We start from the raw sequence: 19,940 nt of genomic DNA, 5'->3' as shown, positions 1-19,940 counted from the left end.
CTCGAGTGTCTGTCATTCGGTCTGATAGATTTAAGCCTGTACAATCAAATGATCCAATGATTGATTATACTATACAAAGATACAGTCAGATTTTGGTTTTGTGTACATGAAGTAATCTTGTATTAAATGGCTAACAGATAAGTGAGAGATTTAATCAGATTTCTTATTGACGGTAACTTAAAACTTGTAATTCATGGCCAGTTACTTGTAAATTAAATAATTTGCTTTTTGTATGCATGTCAGTTGCCAAATAAAATATACATCACTCATCCTTATAAGATTGCTTTCTGCATGTTCAAAATTCTGAAAGTGTTTTGAAGTCATGATCATCACTAACATGTTTTATAACCCCTGTATTGATAGAAACTTTACTATCTTGCATGATCACCTTTAATATTACTTGTATTAATTGTTACTTTTTTCATAAGAAAAACATCATAAGGAAAAATTTCAAGAGATGAATGGTTTTCTACAAAGGAGGTACACCTTGAGCAAAAACTTAGAAATAAGGCATGTTGTACATGTCTACAAACGATTTTATACCTCTTCACTGTTGAGATCGATATTGTTTCTGTTAAAACGCTGAATTCAAGACATACTGCATGAGGTCAGCTTCACACACAAGCACATAAACCCAATATCTGAAGCTGTGTAGGGATCAATTGTATATAGTAATCAATATGTATTGCAATTAATCAGTACAATTCTAAATGGTATGTGAAAATAATATATATATATATATCATGTTAATTAAAATACAGTATCTATTGGATAATGGATATTAGTGAAATATTCAATGCTGTGACTTAGTTGAATAATTCTGTTATCGAATACCGTTATATTGATAAGGATAGCATTGGGTTGGAAATTATAAGTTATGTTGGAGGTTTGCGAATGATTAAAGTGGGATATCTTAATTAGGATCCTAGGATAAAATGTAGGATGATTAAGTTCTAATAAATACTGTGATATCCTGAAGACAAGTGAAGGTAAGATAACACATGAAGATGGAATGTACGGTATTGTAACGGGATGACATGGGATTTCTTAGACATTTCTCCAGATGTCCCACCCGGCTTCATTCTTTAATATATTGGGTAAAATACATAAATGTCGCATTAAAATAAGTATAATTGGGATTGAAATCACCAATATATCATATTGCATAGTATAAAAAGGAACTATATTGAAAGATTACAATTGTTTCTCTTACCTAAATCTTCACCATTGTATGGTTAGCTATAACAGCAGTTATAATCAGATTATCATTATAAAGATTGCACGGCTAGTTAATTTACAACAAAGAGATCTGACACAACACATTTATCTGCTTTGAATGCTTTAATACCTTTTACAAGGACGGTACACATTTCATATTATAGAACATGGCCTTGACCTCTGTGTACGTGGGAGAAAATTCAATCATAAACCAGGATTGCAACTTTAAAATTAAGTGTATCTAAACTTATATTGTACGCCTCTATTTTATTCTCAACAACATTTAGAGAAATAACATTTAGAGAAATACAAATTGTTAATTAAAATATGTTTCATTCCTTAATTAAACAAGTATGAAACAAACAAAACAAGCTCATTAGATAAGGAAGCAATTTAATTGGAACAAAGAAAAACCAACAGCATAACACATAATACTGTTGAATTTCCACTTTAATGTTTAAATGTTAAATATCAAATTCAAATTCAATTGTGTTTTCACAGAAGGAATAGAGATTTAATTCTGCATAGACCAGAATGGTACTCTTGAGTTTGTGAGTTCTGATCTTACGATTACCAGTTGATTATGTATATATTACATTTACGACATTGTACCTCACTTTTGTGAATTACACACATTTGAATGTATATTTACGTAAATTTAAGATAATTTGTTTGTACTGTACTTGATTATCTTCTCCCGCACCCATTTAAATACATTTTTAAACATTGAGTTTCCTTCCGTTTTTTAGTCATTTTGTATATGTTATTAAAATCTTAAAGTTTGTGTGTTTCCTGTGATAGATTGATAATTTATACCTTACCAAAAATATTACCGTGGATGGGGGATATATACAGGAATGTCTTACAATATACCTACCTTACAATATACCTACCTTTATATAGGTAAACTATATAATTTGTGTTTAACAATTAACCATTGTCTAAAATCAAAACTGTTTTTGTTGTTTTAAAAATTGTTTAAAAACCACATTGCTGGTAAAACAGAGGTCTGTTGTATTGTCGGACAATTTTATGGGTTTCAGACGAGTTCACACAAAGCAGGTGAAATACTATGTGTGCTGTTTCTTATTTCTCTAACAGTTTACATGTAAATGTCCCTGGTTACAGTTATATACAAGGACTTTTAGGTCATTTACTTGGTTCTGTAAAGTATCCATATAGGGATTTTAACACAACTGTGAAATACCTGAAGTGAGTATGATCATGATAGCTGTTTTACATTTGTATAATTACATTTTTACTGATTGTTAACAGGGACAGTCCCAGCCAAGTGGTTAAGGTGTCTGATAATTATGTTACGAACATATATATTACTGTTGGTGAACAAAACGAAAAACTCCAGAAGGAGAAATTCTTAAGAACCAATGTCCTGCAGTAAGTTCATGTGTGTTGTGGTTCATCTTCTGGTCTTCAGGAGGATCCTAATGAATACAGAGCCCTCTTAAAAACATAGTAGGATCATCGAAAAAGAAAGAGATGCAACTCCTGAGCCAGGTACTAAATAGTATATTTTAGGTTCATCTGGTGCTGCTGGTTGCCGACATGTTTCGGCCTTAAAGGCAGGCCGTCATCAGGGCACAGCTTAAATGGTGTACATATATATATTACTGTTGTTTTTGCGGGAAGATATATGTCACAATACCAGGGGACATTATTGCTGTGGTCGCAAAAATTTGATCCACAAAATATTGAAAAATTGATACAATTTTTTGTACCCATTTAACTAAGAAATTAATTCTAAAATCGATTATTTTTTTAAAACTTTTTACACACAAGGATAACAAGTTATACATTATTCACCTTTTTTGCCTGAGAGGATGAGTGCATGGTTAAGGTGTCTGACAGTTTACATAATTCTAATCTACTCTGAACTCCATTGGCTAATAAGTTAAAGTGTCACATGTCATTCTACCACCATCTTTCAAACTCTATAATACAGGGTAGTGGGATGGTGAAACTAAGGATCTGTAATCATAAAGTGTCCGACGTTTTACAATTTTTTCCCTACCTCTGGGTTGTTATAGTTATGGTATGATCTGTCCATATACATTTGTATGGAGCCATGGGTCTGGTGCATTTGCTACATACTTTTCATGGGTATAGTTTTGGTTTTTCTCAGGAACTCAGAATTTCCACAGCCATAAAACATGACAGTATTGATACAATGTAACTTGTCTAAACCAGATGTCACTTGGACCAGCATATTTGGCCGATATATCCAGGTTTGCACATTATACAGGTTTAAATTACTTACATATGTAATGAATAAGAAGGAAAAGTACCATACAATTATGCTGGAATACACAAGGTTCCAGATAAGACAAGGGCTGGTTTTGACAAGTTATAGTGTATATATGTCATTAAGTTCATTTTACTCATTCGCTCAATATTCGCCTGGTATTTGTTGATCATTTAAAATCACACTGCCTCTTGTTTTATAATTATTCTCATTTTGATATGTTTCAGGGGTTAAAACGAGACAAGGATGACCTTTGACACGAGAACTGCTGACCAATCAGACTGTTGGTAACAACTAAAACATCAGAATGCCTCAGATAAAGACGTTCTGTCGTATCAAACCGACACCGGATTATTATCCCGAGTTTGAAGTTAGCCAGGAAACGCTTTACTTACGTGTCCCAGAAGTCTTACGTGATTTCACGTCCACCAATAAATCGCGAGGAGCTGTGATTAGTCATGAGTTTAAGTTTAATTACATTTTCAACAATACAGCCACACAGGAGGAGGTGTTTGATGTGGCAGCAAAGGATATTGTAGATGGTATGTGTCTTTATCTAGAAATCTCATTACATGATAACGTAGATACTGACTGACACTTTTTATATAGTGAATTGTAAATGTGAAAATTTCTGCTTATTATGCAAATGTTGCGTGGTCGAGAAAGTTTCCCTTGCTCGTAATATTTTATGAAGCTATAAATTGTGAAGCTAAAAGTCTGAAAGTATATATGTGTATTATGAAAATAGCACCAGCACTAGTTTTATGCTATCTTTGCAAATCTTAAAATTAAGCGTTCGGAAAAGTGTCAAATTTTACAATATTTTGTGTTAAGATTTTAATGATGCTCATATTACAAGCAAAACATAATTTGTAATGCACTACTTTGTGTAATATAAATTGGCATTTAGCTAAATCAATTGTGATAAGTATGTTTAGAAACTTTGCCTAAATTCTTTGGCATTATAATTAGCTGTTGACAGATGAAAAGAGGTGTATTGAGAGAGAATATTATTTTATATTCCTACAGTCAGTTATAATCATGAGTATGACAGTTATGTTCTGTGTTTTAAAAGCATTAATTCTAACTTATTCCAAAGAAATAAAACTGCTTCCATTCGGCTGTTCGTGTTATTAATCATTCTTATTCAACAGCTTTAAATGTTATAAAAATCTTTTTCTTTCTGCCTTTTGCAGGTTTTCTGAACGGTTACAATGGGACAATTTTTGCCTACGGACAGACAGGGACAGGGAAAACCTTCACTGTGGAGGGGGGGTCCAAGTCTTACGCGCAACGAGGCCTTCAACCAAGGTATGGAAAATATTACTGTTTATCGTAAAAGTCAATCTGTTTTAAGGGGATATATACTGTATTCGCTTGGCCCTACCATTAGATTAAGTCTTTTAGCACTAATTCACCATTCCCACCAACACAAAATTACTGTCTAAAAGATACTCAATACAGCTAGTGCAAGCAAAATTTTATGATTTTCTGTGGCAATAAGTCTACTAAACATAGTATCTTTTAGACAGCAACTTTGTATTAGTTAAAATGGAGAATTTAATTTTAATTGTGATCACTCCAGATGAAAAAAAAATATGGCTTGTTTGTATTTGGATGTTGTAGGGCGCTCTCCATGATCTATAAGGAGCTGGAAAAAAGACAAGATGAGGAAATCAGTGTCCATATATCGTACCTGGAAATCTATAAGGAAGTCGGATACGATCTGCTTAACCCTGGGGCAAGGACTCAGTCTGTTGTCACACCCTTTCCAAAGGTAATTTTGTCACTGATGATTTTCAAAGTACTTTTGTCACACACAAATTTCATAATGCCTTAATCTTTAGGATAATTTTGTCACACACAAATTTCATAATGCCTTAATCTTTAGGATAATTTTGTCACACACAAATTTCATAATGCCTCATAATACAAACCTCCATGGTTTTGTCACAAACTAGATAATGCCTTTCACTAATAGGAATTTTGTCTCAAATGAGGTTCATAATCCATTGTTCTAAAGGTAACTTTGTCACAAATGAATTATAAAATGATGGCAATGGTTACACCTTACCTTTTTAGCAAATTGAGGGATTTAAAGTTCACAAAGTTGCATTGAGAGATGTTATTCCCCCCCCCCTCCCTTTTAAATGTTTTATTTATTTTCCTTACAGGTAAATGTGTTGGAGGGTGCGAGTGGGGTTTGGGTCGTACGTAATCTTTCTGTACATTACGCAGCCAGTGAAGATGTAGCCCAGAACTTATTACTACAAGGCCAAGCCAATCGACGTGTTGCCGCGACAACCGTCCATGACAGATCCTCACGTTCTCATGCAGTCTTCACTGTCCAGCTGTCGGCAAAACAACCAGACTCTGACGTCATCATAAAGTGAGTGTAATAAAATTATACTTTTCAGGCAGTTATTTTTGTGGGTAAAAAAAAACATGATTTCCACCTAAAACGAAAAAATGGACCCTTTCAGAATTAAAAAATTTCAATGAGTTTACACAATTTTTGTTTTTTTAACAGATTAAATTTATGTAATGATATCAATGTCCTGTGATATATGACATAAATGATGCTGCATAAAAATAACCCCCTATATATAGCTATCACTTTACTGATTAGGAAATTACTGTCAGTTATCTGGCCAACTCTTCCTAAACTACAGGGGGATTAATTTCGGTGAAACCCTGGCAGCAATGCTGGCGACCATTGTAGGCATACATGCACATTTTTTTTCCTCATCATTTTGCTTGCTATGGTAACCAGGTCACAGGTTTTCTAAAATAATAAAATAATTTATAATCTTTTTGGTCAATTTTGTTGTAAAGTTTTTGATTGATTGAACATATGAATGTCTATAATTTGACTCATCACATGCTTCAGAACAACTTACCATGAAAACAATGAACTAATGGATTAACATAGAACATTTGGTTGCAATAGTCTGAATTAAGGGTCACCAGCGAGGGGAGGGGTGTATTAGTTAGCAGCTATAGTTATTGGCTTGTAGTTCTAGTTTCAACGTTATATTATTTCTGCTGTTCTGCTGGAGCTGCAATTATTGTGCAAAGTTTTTTTGATTAACATTGTGCTGATGCTTTCTGTATAATTAATGTTCTAAAGAGCATGATGTAGGTCATTGGCCATCATGATTTTAGTAAATCAATGAAATGCTCCAATCCGCTGAATTTGATAGTGTCTAATTTTATTTTTGAAATGTAATGTGTACATTTATATGATATATTTATGAAATTAGACTAGCTAGTAATGTCTATATTCAATAATGTTTAAGTGTATGTATGACTAATGAATGGGAAATTTAGCCACATTTCCCTGGTCAAAAAAATAAATTTTCATGTGGATACACTTTATCAAGTAAAAATAGAATTGATAATTGAGAGTCATTACCTTCATCTGACGATTTTGGAAAAGAATGGTTGGGATTGGAACCATCTGTTTGAAAGAATTTAACACAATTTTATTGCTAATTATAAATTTAATGTAATTATGAAATTAACTTAAATATGCTGATTATCCCCTGTCTGAAGATACTTCTGTATAAAGGGTCTCCAAAATGAATATGTAGGTATACTCTTACAAAGAGTTATTTCCCTTGAACTGCAATTTGTTTTATTAAGAAGCCCCCCTTTCCATACATATAAGTGTCCTTTATGTATATATATATATATATCAGGTTAATGATATCAATTATTTTCAACTCTAATAAGTACATGCTGTTCACAGAATTAATGTCAAATTTTATCATTTGAATGTATTTATGAATATACTTCACATTGTCAAATACCTGGTAGGAATTGTATGAAATTTAATTAACATTATAATAATAATAATAGACTATCTGAGTTAGCATTTACTTTGGCTTAGTTATATGTGTGTGTGCATACCAGAAGGTTGATGGTTTTTATCTGAGAACTCTGTCTACTTAATTTCTAAAACACAAAACTCTTGCACATCCTTGAATAAGTCTAGCTGTGGCTGGCAATATATAAAACTATGGTCACAGAAAATTTGAAAATTTGGAATCCTGGAAATTTTATAGCCTTATTAAGCAGGTGGTCTTTATACAGAAGTGGTCGCTAAGGCAGGTTTGACTATATACAATAATTAGAAAATACCAACTTCTTAAAATTAGTTGACCAATTAAAAATCTAAAATCATGCAGACTTGATATATCAGATTTTTTTCTGGAGGCTGTTTTGGACCAATGTCAATAGGCTTCATCCCTAATCAAATGGAAATTATTTCAAAGTTTAAAAAAAGTAAAAAATTACTACTTGGAAACTCATCAATTTTCATATTGTAATTATTTTTCCATATTTTGAATAATGTAAAGTACATATAAACGCCTTGATTATTAATTCTTACCTACATTTGAGAAGGTTCTTCCTTTCTTTTAGATTGTATCACAGTTATCGTCAGGCACAGCTATACATGTATTGTTTCTGTCCATGAAGTTCAAATATAAACTCTGTCATATACAGAAGGATAAATATATAAAAGTGTACAAGTGTTTCATCATTCCTGATATATTTACAGATAGTTGAACAGGTATTAAACTCAGTTTATTGATGTTTGAGATAGATTATCTGAGTTTGAAGATATCTTGACAAAGGTTTTTGTTGATTTAGCCAGGTGAGAATGGCTTATAGATAAATAGACACAACACTTGATGTCTATAATGTGATGTTTACAGCTTAAAGTCAAATACTGAGGATTTCATCAGGCAAAGGCAAACACATTTTATGTTCACAGTAAATTGATATATGCTAAAGAAGTATGAAAATATTAAGATGTATAATGAGTTACAGCTATTTTATTAACTATGGAATTAAATGAGCTGATGTTATATGTTTTTGCTGCATATATGTACAGTATACCACCCCAGTATCTTGAGTTAGGTAGGGTGGATTCTGTTGTCAAAGGTTTTTGAAGTCAGGGAAAATGTTGACAATATTGATGAGCAATGAGGGGATCTGGGAAAAGTTGAATTGGAGGGTTAGGGTCTGATAAATAAAAATTGTATCATTGCTTATTATTAGGTAAAATGTCAGTTATTGAAATAAAATTATACCAATGCAAGTGGGGTGGGGTGGTGGGGAGTGAGGAGGTGCATGGCATCCCCCATATATTACATTGCCTTTGCATATGCAGCTACATGAACCTAATGAATTTTTGGCTTTGCCTTAGAAACACAATTCTGATCCTTAGTAGCTTTTGGGTGTCTTGTGATAATACAGACTTAAGACTTGTTACCTCGTTATAGGATCAAATCTTTTAGTGAAGGTGAAACGGATTTATATAAGGCTATATCATTTCAGTTTCATTTCTAAATCTGTCGAACTTGAAAGCTGAAGACAAATTTTATCTTATGGTTGAATGGTAGGATTTGTGTTGTACTTTGCACCTTCTAAGGTAGGCTGATAGTTTTGATACTTTCATTCGATTTGTTTTGAAAGAGTCTGCTTATTTGACCTTGCTTATAAATGGATTTTATTTGCTCCATACCTGGAGCTTGTACAATGGGACTTTTGTATTTTAATTGTGATAACACATGAGCAAACACACAGGGCGTACAATATTACGTGGTATTTAACAGATGGACTTCTGTGCCTTCTACAATCGATGGATTTACAAAGTTTAGCCAATACAATTTGTATTGGTACAAGTTGTTTGTGGTATGAAAGGATCTTAGATACAGTCTCAGGACTTTAAGTGTAGGTATATGTTTACATGTACTTACATGATGATGTAAAGTGCCAATGGATCTTTGATAACTGTAACTTAGAGTGTTGGATTATATGTTACTTATATGAAGGAGATTTATACTTATATGTCTTGCCAGGCAGTCAAGTTGTATAGATTGTTGTAAGAAAGCATTTGGAATCTATAATGTGTATTGTAGTTTTCTCTGAGAATCGTTTGATGTAATGCAGGAATTTTTTTGATAACAAGATATAGAAGAGGAATCTCACTTACTTTCATTGCACTAGTTATTGCACCTACAAAATCAGATAAAGTTTAAGAACCTTTATCTGTGTTAGAAGTCTATATATAGTTGTAGAATGTAAATAATTAAATGTAATCCTTTTTAATCCCTCTTACTTAATAACTGTAGCATAGAATGTGTGGTAAGTTATGTTATTGAAAACTTCATATCAAATGTTTTTAATGTGGAATTTTAATCCATTAATGTGTCAATGTGGTAATAGCTGTAAGAAATATTATTTGAATTTAATCCATTTAGAAGTAAGACACATATCTCAAAGAGAAATTCTACACAATTGTTATCAATTTTAAGGCGTTCAAAACTTATATAATTATATGGTATATACATTAATTGTCATCATCTAATTATCTGTCCTATATATAGTTTGATTTTCTAAATGCCTTCTAATTAATCAAACACTTTTGAATTATAGATTTTACAGAATTTATACAGAATAAAGTAAAAAAAAAATTCTCCTACAAATTACTTGCAAATTAATTGTTTTAAACTTGTCATACTATAATACAAAGCTAGCCTAGTGATTTATTATCAATGTTCACTCAATGTTTATGATATGTTACCAGTATTTACTAATTCTGTCATGTCAAGTTTATTCTACAAATCAGGATGCCATTTTATATATATATTCAAAAGAAAAACAAATGAATGAGAATTTAATGGAGCTTTCACATTGTTACATGTAGCTAGGCAGTGAATACAAATTTTGATTTAATTAAGGCACTGTATTAAAAAATTCCATTTCTTTAAGACTACGAGGATACTTAGTTGTTTGTAGTGAACCCAGGTGGCAGGGTGCTATAGGTTTGCATTATGTCTGTCCCAGCATTATTCAGTCGATGTCTCCTTTGCTAAAAGGCTTTGGAACTTAATTCATACTTCATAGAACTCTAATGTTTCAACCTAAATGACATGTATGGACCGTGACAAAACTTTGTCAGTGTGACCATGTTACTTTGACCTCAACTAAGAAAACAACTTTTCTGAGCTCAATCTTCTATATTATAGAGCCGTGGAACTTTATACTTATTATATGTGTTCATCATGGTGAGATGGTATATTTAAAAACTGTGTCACTGGGACTTAATTACCTACACATGTATACTTTGACCTCAATTTAAAAAAAAAGTACTTGTTTGATTTCAGACACCCAGTGAAGGACTTGAATGCGTCAAATCTGCTTGTTTGTTTACATATATTAATGATGATATAAAATAACTGGTAATGAAACTATTAAATTTCAATCATTTTTATCAATCTTTCATTATTTTTTTTCCTTTTTTTGTAGATCCAAATTACACTTGGTTGATTTAGCTGGGTCAGAAAGAGTCTCAAAGACAGGAGCCGGAGGTCATCTACTGGAGGAAGCTCGGTCTATCAATTTATCTCTTCATTTTCTCGAGACTGTAATTATTTCCCTCCAAGGGGAGTCGTCATCAAATAACAAGCGAATCGGCAGTGCAGGATTATCACGAAGGTATAGGAGGTCTATTCACTCATATTAAGAAAAAATTTTTTTTAACATATTCTCCATGAATTTCTTAAAAATATTCCTTCATAAGGTTTTGAATTTCGTTATAGTTTAATTCCATATTCTTGAACTTTGATCAATACTTCTTTAAAGTTTGACTGTTCTAATTATTGTGGTTTTATCAGGAAAGTATTTCAATTATTGTTCTAGCTGTTAAGGGCAAATAATGTCGCTCATGTCTTTCCATCATGGCCCAATTTCTTTTTTTTATTATTTATTTACAAAGAACTTTGATTTTTTTCAGTCAATCTTTCCGACACAGTCGCCATGGCGCCCGTCCAAGCTCTGCTGACCTGTCTGCTCCCAAACATGTCCCCTATAGGAACTCACTCCTCACGATGGTCCTTAGGGACAGTTTGGGTAAGTCATCAGAGATCAAATTTCATTATGAGTTAAGCAATAAATAGTTATTTTAGCACAGAGTTTGCATATATACTTGAATTATAAGTTAGTGGAGATAGTTAAAGAAAAATCTAACTCATGAGTTTTTTAAAAATGTGTTTATATTATATTAGATTATTATAGCACTGAGTTTGAATATACTTGACGTCATAAGGGGAGACAATCATAGAAAAAATAAACTCTAAATTTTAAAGGACTCCTTTTCGATAATACTTTTTTAAAAATCAGATAGCTAAATATTTTCAATTTAGAAAATAAAGATATTGTTTTATTACATGTTCCTATCTGATTTTTTTATTGACAGTACATGTATTTCATTTTGATTTCAGTTATGCTTATGAAAATAAAAAATAATTATTCCAACATTTTTAAGTTTAACTTTGATTAACAAGTTGTTTCATTTGATTTTGTCAAGTGAGTTATATTTCCTGTGAATTTCATTTGTTAATTAATATAACATATTTTCTGTATTAAGGTGGAAACTGTCTCACTGCTATGATAGCGACCACCTCTCTGGAAATCGAGAATATCGGAGAATCAATATCTACGTGTAGATTTGCAGGGCGAGTGGCCTGTATAGCCAACAGTGTCTCGTAAGTAACAAATATTAAAGTGTGCACATCGAAAAATTAAAATGGCAAATTTTTCTGTGGTACAATGCTACAAGCTTTTCCATCAGAAAAAAAAGTTATCTCAAAATCAATGGGAAATAAGAAACTTTAAAATATATATTCTTGGTAATATTAACTTTTAACAGTATTGTTAGAGTTTCTCCTGTCACCTCAAATTAATCACAATTGGGGTATTTGAGTATTCATAGCTTAAGAATAGAAGGAGAAGGTGATGTAACGAAAAAGTATCAACATTTTCAGTGAAAATAAATCATAGTAAAGAAGGAGTCTGTGGAATCAAAAGTTTAAATAAAGAAAAATTCTACCTTCGTATAACCTTAACATTGTTATGACAATGAACCACAATTTTGTTATTGTTTATGGGATTAACCATTCGCTACTATGGCAAGACAATGGCTTACCTGTCTGTACAGATGTTATCAAATTTAACCTTAAGAATTCTGGGAAGTTTTTGCAGCAGCCATTGGAATGGCTTTGTGTAATTTCCTATATTAAAATGTTCAGTTGCATGGAGTTGGACAGAATGACCTTGAGGTTTAAACAATTGACCTTGACCTCCTTTTGATTTATATTACCGGATTTACCAGGAGTAAAGTTTGGTAAGACCAGCACTTGTTACAGCAGGCTCTCCCTTGTAGATTGTGTGACATATTTAACCAGAGTAGAACATTCTAGTCTTCCTCCGTTCCCTGTTCAATCAGTGACTGCTTACATAATACAATTTTTTAGGTGAATACTTCAGGCCCCAATTTCTTGAAATATAAATTGTTGACATAACCATTATGTATCCTAGTGTATTTGACTCATTAAGCGCCATGAGGTTAAAAGGCAAAAAAAAAAAAAAAAAAAACATTGAATGGATGATCTATTGATAAGGCCATTCCAATTTGATTTCTTATTCTTCGGATTTTGGGATTTTAAAATAGGAGCGAGTGAGCGAAATTTTTTTAATTCTAAAAATATTTTGAAAGCGGAAAAAATTGGAGCGAGCGAATATTTTCACAATATTTTTTATTAGAGTTTTATGTTTATTTCTTGAAATAACAATTACTAGTAATAACCGAGTTTTTATGTTAAAATTTGAGTTTTGCTGTTTTCTTTAGTGTTTTCAACATTCATAACTGTATCAAAGATGTAAAAACAAGGAAGTAAGGTATTTGTGCAGCTATTGATCATATGCTATTACACAAAATGCTTTCAATGCATGATATACATGTATTTCAATTTTAAGACAAATCTTGACAATTTTAACATTAAATAGCAATGTTTAATACTTAAAAGGAAATAGTCAAGAAAGTTTAACGTCTTGTCAATAATTTCAATAATTAATTTGCTGTTGACAGAGCTATCAGCAAAAACCAACAAACTAATAGAAACAATCAGGGATTAGCATTAATGCAATTTAATGGAAAATATTTAAACCAATATAACCTCACCTGACATGTACATTCTTTCTTAGTTGTCACATAATATTGTATGGAACTGACTATTTTTGTTTAGCAAGTTCCTAACTTAGCTGCTCATACTTTGAATGAGAACTCAGATAATGGATATGTTTATAAATGTATAACTACAATTGTGTAAACAACAACATAATTCATTTTAATCACATTAATTCATTGTCTCTAAAAAGTATATCTAAAAAAAAATATATGGACAGTACGGCTCAAAAGTTTCACATGTATATCAGCATTCATATCATAAAAGAAATATTCTGAATTTATTATTTATGATTTTCTCATGAAACGCTTTGAGTAAATCAAACGCAAACATTCATATAACCTATCAACACAAAAATGAAGGCAAATGTATGTTATATTGTCGTAGAAAGTAACACTAAAGTAACACTAAGTTTGGATCTCAGTAAAATGTGTAATTTACTACCGATGTTAATTTGACCGAATAGTAGACGAATCGTCACCTAGCTAGCTGTTACTAAGTCATGCAGTCAAAACATGTTTGCAAATGCAAACTATGTTGGCAGCACGTGTCAAAATTCACATTGACCAGGTCTTAAGATATAAGGCAACTGAGGTGTTAATTAATTGTAGCGATTGCCTTCAAATAATGGACATGCTTGATTACCGTTATTCGTTCGTACGTCGGCCAGTCAAATCACCTGTCATGGTCGCCATTTTTAAAGTGAGATCAAACGCAAAGTCTTTTAAAAGAGTTGCAGACATCGGCAAAAACAGACTGAAATCTGGACACGTCCTATTAAAAAGTATGCGTCCCTCAGTCTCTACCTCAAAGTCCACTCTGTCTGCACATGGTGGCGGAAAAACTTGACATTTCTGTTGTTGTAAAGGTTTGCAAGACGCTTGCGGGTTTGAAGACACAATGTACGAATAATTCAAACATCTGAGTGACCAGGAAATGATGACTAGTAAAAATGAACCCTTTGAAAATTTACCTGGGTTCGTCAGATTCCCAGACAAAAAATGAGGAGCGGTTGAAAAATAATTTTATATTTATTTCGTTTTCGGAAAATAGGAGCGGGAAATCCGACGAACGAGAAATCAAATTGGAATGGCCTAAGATCATATTTGGGGTATTTCTTCTCAAAATTATTGTACAGAGTAAACAATTAGATATAACCTACATGGTTTTCAGAGTTTCAGTCTGTATATAAGTCAACGTACGTGAAATTGAGGTTTCAAAAAGAGGAAAGGCACGTCTGGGGTAAATTACAGTAATTAAGTTAAAAAAGTACTGAATAAATATGATTTTTACTGATTATGTGTATTAATAAGATTATTTCAAGAAATTGGGGTCATGTCTTGCAGATGAAAAAGTATTAACAAATGATGTTGAGATGTACCATAAAAGAAAATATGCAAAATAGCATTTTTGGCTATAAAAACTAATTAAACATTCATGTAGTATCTAAACTTTTCTCGATATAGTTACAAACTTTTTAAGGTTACCTTCTTGTCATAAGGTCTTGAAAAATAAGTATTTGATTTTTTAATAATTATCACTTAAACTTAACCAGAACATTGCATTTTCAATACATGTTATGTCCTCTAATATAATTTATTTTCTTTTTTTTTCTGTATATTTTGCAAAATATTTTTAATCTGGTCTTTTTCAATTGCAGTATGTACCAAACAGAATAATAATACCCAAAAGCTTGGATAATTTGCTCCCTTTGTTTAATGATTACCTCCCTTTACTTGGATGATTATCTCCCCTGATTTCATGATTACCTCTCTTTGCTTGGAGGATTATATTCCTTGGTCTCATGATTACCTCCCTTTGTCTGCAGTATTATTTTCCATTATGTGGAAGAAAATCTCTATACAAAATTAAAAGAAACTTTCACTCTGTAAATGTTGCTTTCTGGAGCTATATTCACTGTAAAATAATGATTGATAGACTCTCAGACTTATGTGAATTAAATGTTTCAGGTTGAGGATGCCTTTGAGGTTAAAACCTTCTTTAGAAAGCTGAATCTCCGATTTTAAGGCCAACAAAATAAATATGTGTGCTTTATTTCTTAAAAAACAAAAATTGTAAGTGATATTCTGATATCCTTATATATCTATGGTATGTCAGAGAAAAAATTTATTCAATTTTTTGGCTTATTTTCACAGAGACATCTTTTGAACTATGATTATTGTATTTTGATCAAAATAGTATTTACACGAAATCCGCTAATGAAGACAAATGCTGTTTATAGATTTAAAAATTATTAAATGTTTATAAATTATAAATTTCAAAATTTCAAGAGCACACAATTTTTTTTTATTTTTTTGGGAGCCTTTTACATACAGTATTATACTATTAGAATGACCCATATATCACAAGTTACCTTTTTCCCAAATGAAATACATATTTATCGTTACCTCCCATTTTAGAATTATATGCTTTTGCTTGAATTATCTCCCTTTTAAAACTACTATGCTTATCACTTTAGACAAGACTACTAAGATATACATTTTCTGTATCGTCTATCAGTATTCTTTTGTCATTTCCACTATCCATGTAAATATGTAATGTAATTAAACTGGACTGAAAGCGACAGCCAGTAAGATCAATTGTTCGTAGAGTAGCCATTGATAGTTATAGAGGTCACAGAATGGATTCCCACTCTATGGTTACCTAATTCTTCTTTGATTTACCATATTTTGTTTTCCTTTTATTATGGTCACCTTTCATAATAAGTTTCGGTATAGTAGTATTTCAGAAATATGTTTTTATTTGTTAATTTTCATTTTATTTTCTATTATATTTTTTTATGGTTTTGCTTTGATTTTTTTCACCATTTTTTGTCCAAAAAATCATAAATGAATTAATAATGGTTTTATGGTAATGAAATTATTATGCAATAATTATTATTGATGATTTATATCAAAAGATATTATTCCTTACTTTGACAATGCATGCATCCTTGATGCTCCATGTATTATCATTATGTTAACTTTTTCTGTTAATTAGAGCATATGAAAAGAACACATGTTAGTAAAATAAGAAAACCAAGGATGGTTTTTTGAAAGTATAAGATATTTTCAATAATATTCATTTTTTTGTTTTTGAAATAAACACAAACCATTCTTCAGTGTATATATAACGGTATACGTCCCTGTAAATACATACCAATTATTTGTACTTGCTACTATTATTGCATATTTGTCACTATATTTCACACTTTATTGAATTTAAATGCTGACAAGCGTGCTGGTCAGTCAACCATAAACACAATCTCTTTTTGTTGTATAGAAGCTTTAAAAACACTTAAGCCTTGAGACTTCCAGCTATAGTTGTGTGTAATGAAGACTATTTAAACTTTGTTAATTGGTCTGTTGATGTAGTAAATATTCCAAAAATAAGAGAAGCATTGATAATACACTTGTTAATTAAACCTTAAAGATACAGCTGAATTCTTTTAATTCAATTGATTGAACCATGTGGTATACAATTTTAGGGGGTGACTGATTTAAAAATATCTTTTTTTTGCAAAATTTTAAGAAAATAAAACAAATTTTGGATTTTTTTTTTTTGCAAAAACTGTAATTAAGTGTGTGAAATTTTCATAGAAAGAAAAAGACAAAAGAAAACTTTTTACCAGATGCTAAATGACTGAGTATCAGTAAGCTGTAGTGACATATTTGACTCAATGTGTATTTAATCACTACAAAGTCAAATTTTATTATCAGTGAAGTAAAATAAACAAAATAACAAAACAAACTGTCTTCATATTTTCAGTTTCCATTTAATTAAAACTTGAAAAAAGTAAAAAGTAAGTAAACTTGTCGTCTGGAAAAGTGGGAGGGGGTTGCTTTTAGGGAAGGAGGGCACTTATTGGTTGAATTACGGTACGGTACAGTACTAGTGTACATAATTGAGTTCAGTAATGATGATCAGCATTTAAAAATTCATATGATTATGAGCTTTTGCAGTATTTTTCTTTGCATATATTACAGAATTACCTTCCTTGCAGGTATAGGTATCCGTTGTGATATCATCATTTTGTAAGCAATGCTCACGTCACTTTCTCTGAAAGAAATGATGTTACGCCCGTAAATACATGATGTCACAATCACTACAAATGTACCTACCTGCAAGAGCAGATAACTCTAATATGCATATACAGAATATATTAGCATATCGAAATTTGTGGATATTTACTTCAATTATAGCTGAACGGTGGTGTATATACAGTATGTATAGTGTGAATATTTTAATTACATGTTCGTGTGACAATATAATCAGCAGTTTGTTTGTGTGTTATAATGACTTAATCAACAAACAGACAAACAAACAAACAAAAGAGAATTGTGTGAACAATATATATATACCTATACCGATATTCATAATGTAGAAGTACGACATGTAAGCCCCCCAATAACTTGGGCCACGATGTTGGGTATAATGGGGGATACACAGGTTTGTTGATATTTCTGTATACCTTTCATTGAATATGAAATTATTTCAAAATCAAGTTTTTTCTTTTTCTAACTTCTATTGTAAAAAAAATTAAATTCTTGAAGGTATTTAAAGCAAATTCAATTTGAACATCACAGCAATTAAAACATCACAGTATATTTTAATTGAAGGAACAGTATCTCTGCTAATCTTACTGACTTTAATGGATATTGCTAATTTTAGCATGAGGATTCTTTGATATGGGGATTGGGGAAACTTATAAACTCCATCCAGCTGTAATATCAAATTCATTTATAGTTAATACAGGTATATATCGTACATGAATGTAGACTTTTATCAAATTTAGATAATTATTTCTCTTTTCATAGGAGAAACGAGGAAGTTGATGAGAAAACATTAATTAAGAAGCTACGGAAGAGAGTTGCAGAACTAGAAACTGAATTGTCCTGTGTACGAGCCGCCAGGGTATGTAGAATATTATGATAATTCCATCATATCTTTACACGTATATCATACTAAATGATACATAATGAATATGCAACAGTTCCTATTAAAATGTAAGACAATGAGTACTTATAAAATCATGCTTGATGAAAAAAACTAAATAATGGTAGGCAGGCTTCTCTAATGTTTCATTTAGGTAGCTACTAGCTACTACATTTAATATTTTTCTCAAATGATATTTGTGTTTTAAGGGTCACTACTTAAACCTGATAATCAATTAAAGTATATTGACACATGTCTGACATTAACCTCATTAGTAGATTAAATATAAAGCTGAATTATCTCCCCTTTTTATCTTGAAATCACAATGTAATGGAATGAAAAAGTCAGTAATCTCTTTGTATTTTAATGTGCAATTAATTGTAAGTCATTATATTGTAATCTAAATTTGCAAAAAAAAAAGATATAAATAAATTCATAAGTGTCTGAATACTTTTCTATCAATAGGAGACGGGTGCAAACTTAAGTATAGAGGAAATGAATGCCAAACTGACCGACGAGGATAAAATTCTATGTGGACAAGTAGTGTCCAGATATCTGGGTGGTCAGCTGAAGGATCCAGTCACTGCAGGTGAGTTCAGGTGCAGTGTGTCCTGGTACCTGTAAAATACCATATTCTACCTTATAAGCAGTGATTAATGGTATTAAAGAATGGAGTCTTTGAGCTACTTTAAACCAACTCATTTTTGTGAACAATGATTTTTTTTGTATTTTCTTATTTTTTGGGTGATAGAAAATATGTCTTTTACCGGAGAAATGAGAAATGAAGTCATGAGAATGACCTGGTTTACAGTATGTGTATTAGTGCAAGGTTTAATGGGGTTAAGGGTTAACAGGGTTAAGAGTTAATGAGGTTTAGGGTTAATGGGGTTAAGGGTTAACAGGGTTAAGAGTTAATGAGGTTCAGGGTTAATGGGGTTAAGGGTTAACAGGGTTAAGAGTTAATGAGGTTTAGGGTTAATGGGGTTAAGGTTTAACAGGGTTAAGAGTTAATGAGGTTCAGGGTTAATGGGGTTAAGGGTTAACAGGGTTAAGAGTTAATGAGGTTTAGGTGATTGTATTTTGTCTAGTTTGACTGTATTTTGTCAAAGTTCAGCTGTATTTTGTCAAAGTTCGGCTGTATTTTGTCTAGTTTGACTATATCTTGTCTAGTTTGACTGTATTTTGTCTAGTTTGATTTATTTTGGTATTGCTGATTTGTAAATAATAGTATTTTCTTTTCTTCTATAAGGTATAACAAGTCCTTATAAATTCCGAGAATGCCTGAAGATCCTGAAACGTGTGATAACGGACGGCAACTATAATATGTTGGACCATGATTACCCACAAATTACTCAGGGAGTCCCGGACGGTTACCACAGCGCCGACGAGGCTGTCCATCGTAAACGTAAAGAGAAAGTATCTCGTGAACAACCATCAAAACGTCACACAGAACCAGGAAAGATGGATAGAGAGTAAGTGTAATATTGTGT

The 19,940-nt window shown here is 31.6% G+C and overlaps 1 protein-coding gene across 1 annotated transcript in view; it reads left to right on the top strand.

The window, feature by feature from the left end:
* The first annotated feature begins 2,286 nt into the window (after positions 1-2,286).
* Positions 2,287-19,940, top strand: part of LOC138329729 (uncharacterized) — a 28,871-nt gene continuing 11,217 nt past the window's right edge. The window contains 11 exon segments of the mRNA XM_069277015.1: positions 2,287-2,430; positions 3,706-4,020; positions 4,675-4,789; positions 5,105-5,255; positions 5,653-5,867; positions 10,799-10,987; positions 11,286-11,401; positions 11,919-12,036; positions 18,333-18,429; positions 18,916-19,039; positions 19,700-19,922. Coding sequence (XP_069133116.1) covers positions 3,786-4,020; positions 4,675-4,789; positions 5,105-5,255; positions 5,653-5,867; positions 10,799-10,987; positions 11,286-11,401; positions 11,919-12,036; positions 18,333-18,429; positions 18,916-19,039; positions 19,700-19,922 — 1,583 coding nt within the window. The 5' untranslated portion in view covers positions 2,287-2,430; positions 3,706-3,785.

This window comes from Argopecten irradians, chromosome 8 (genome assembly GCF_041381155.1).
Source record: "Argopecten irradians isolate NY chromosome 8, Ai_NY, whole genome shotgun sequence".
NCBI classification, from domain to species: domain Eukaryota; kingdom Metazoa; phylum Mollusca; class Bivalvia; order Pectinida; family Pectinidae; genus Argopecten; species Argopecten irradians.
Note: the sequence above shows the minus strand (reverse complement) of the source record. Positions and strands in the feature narration are given on the sequence as shown.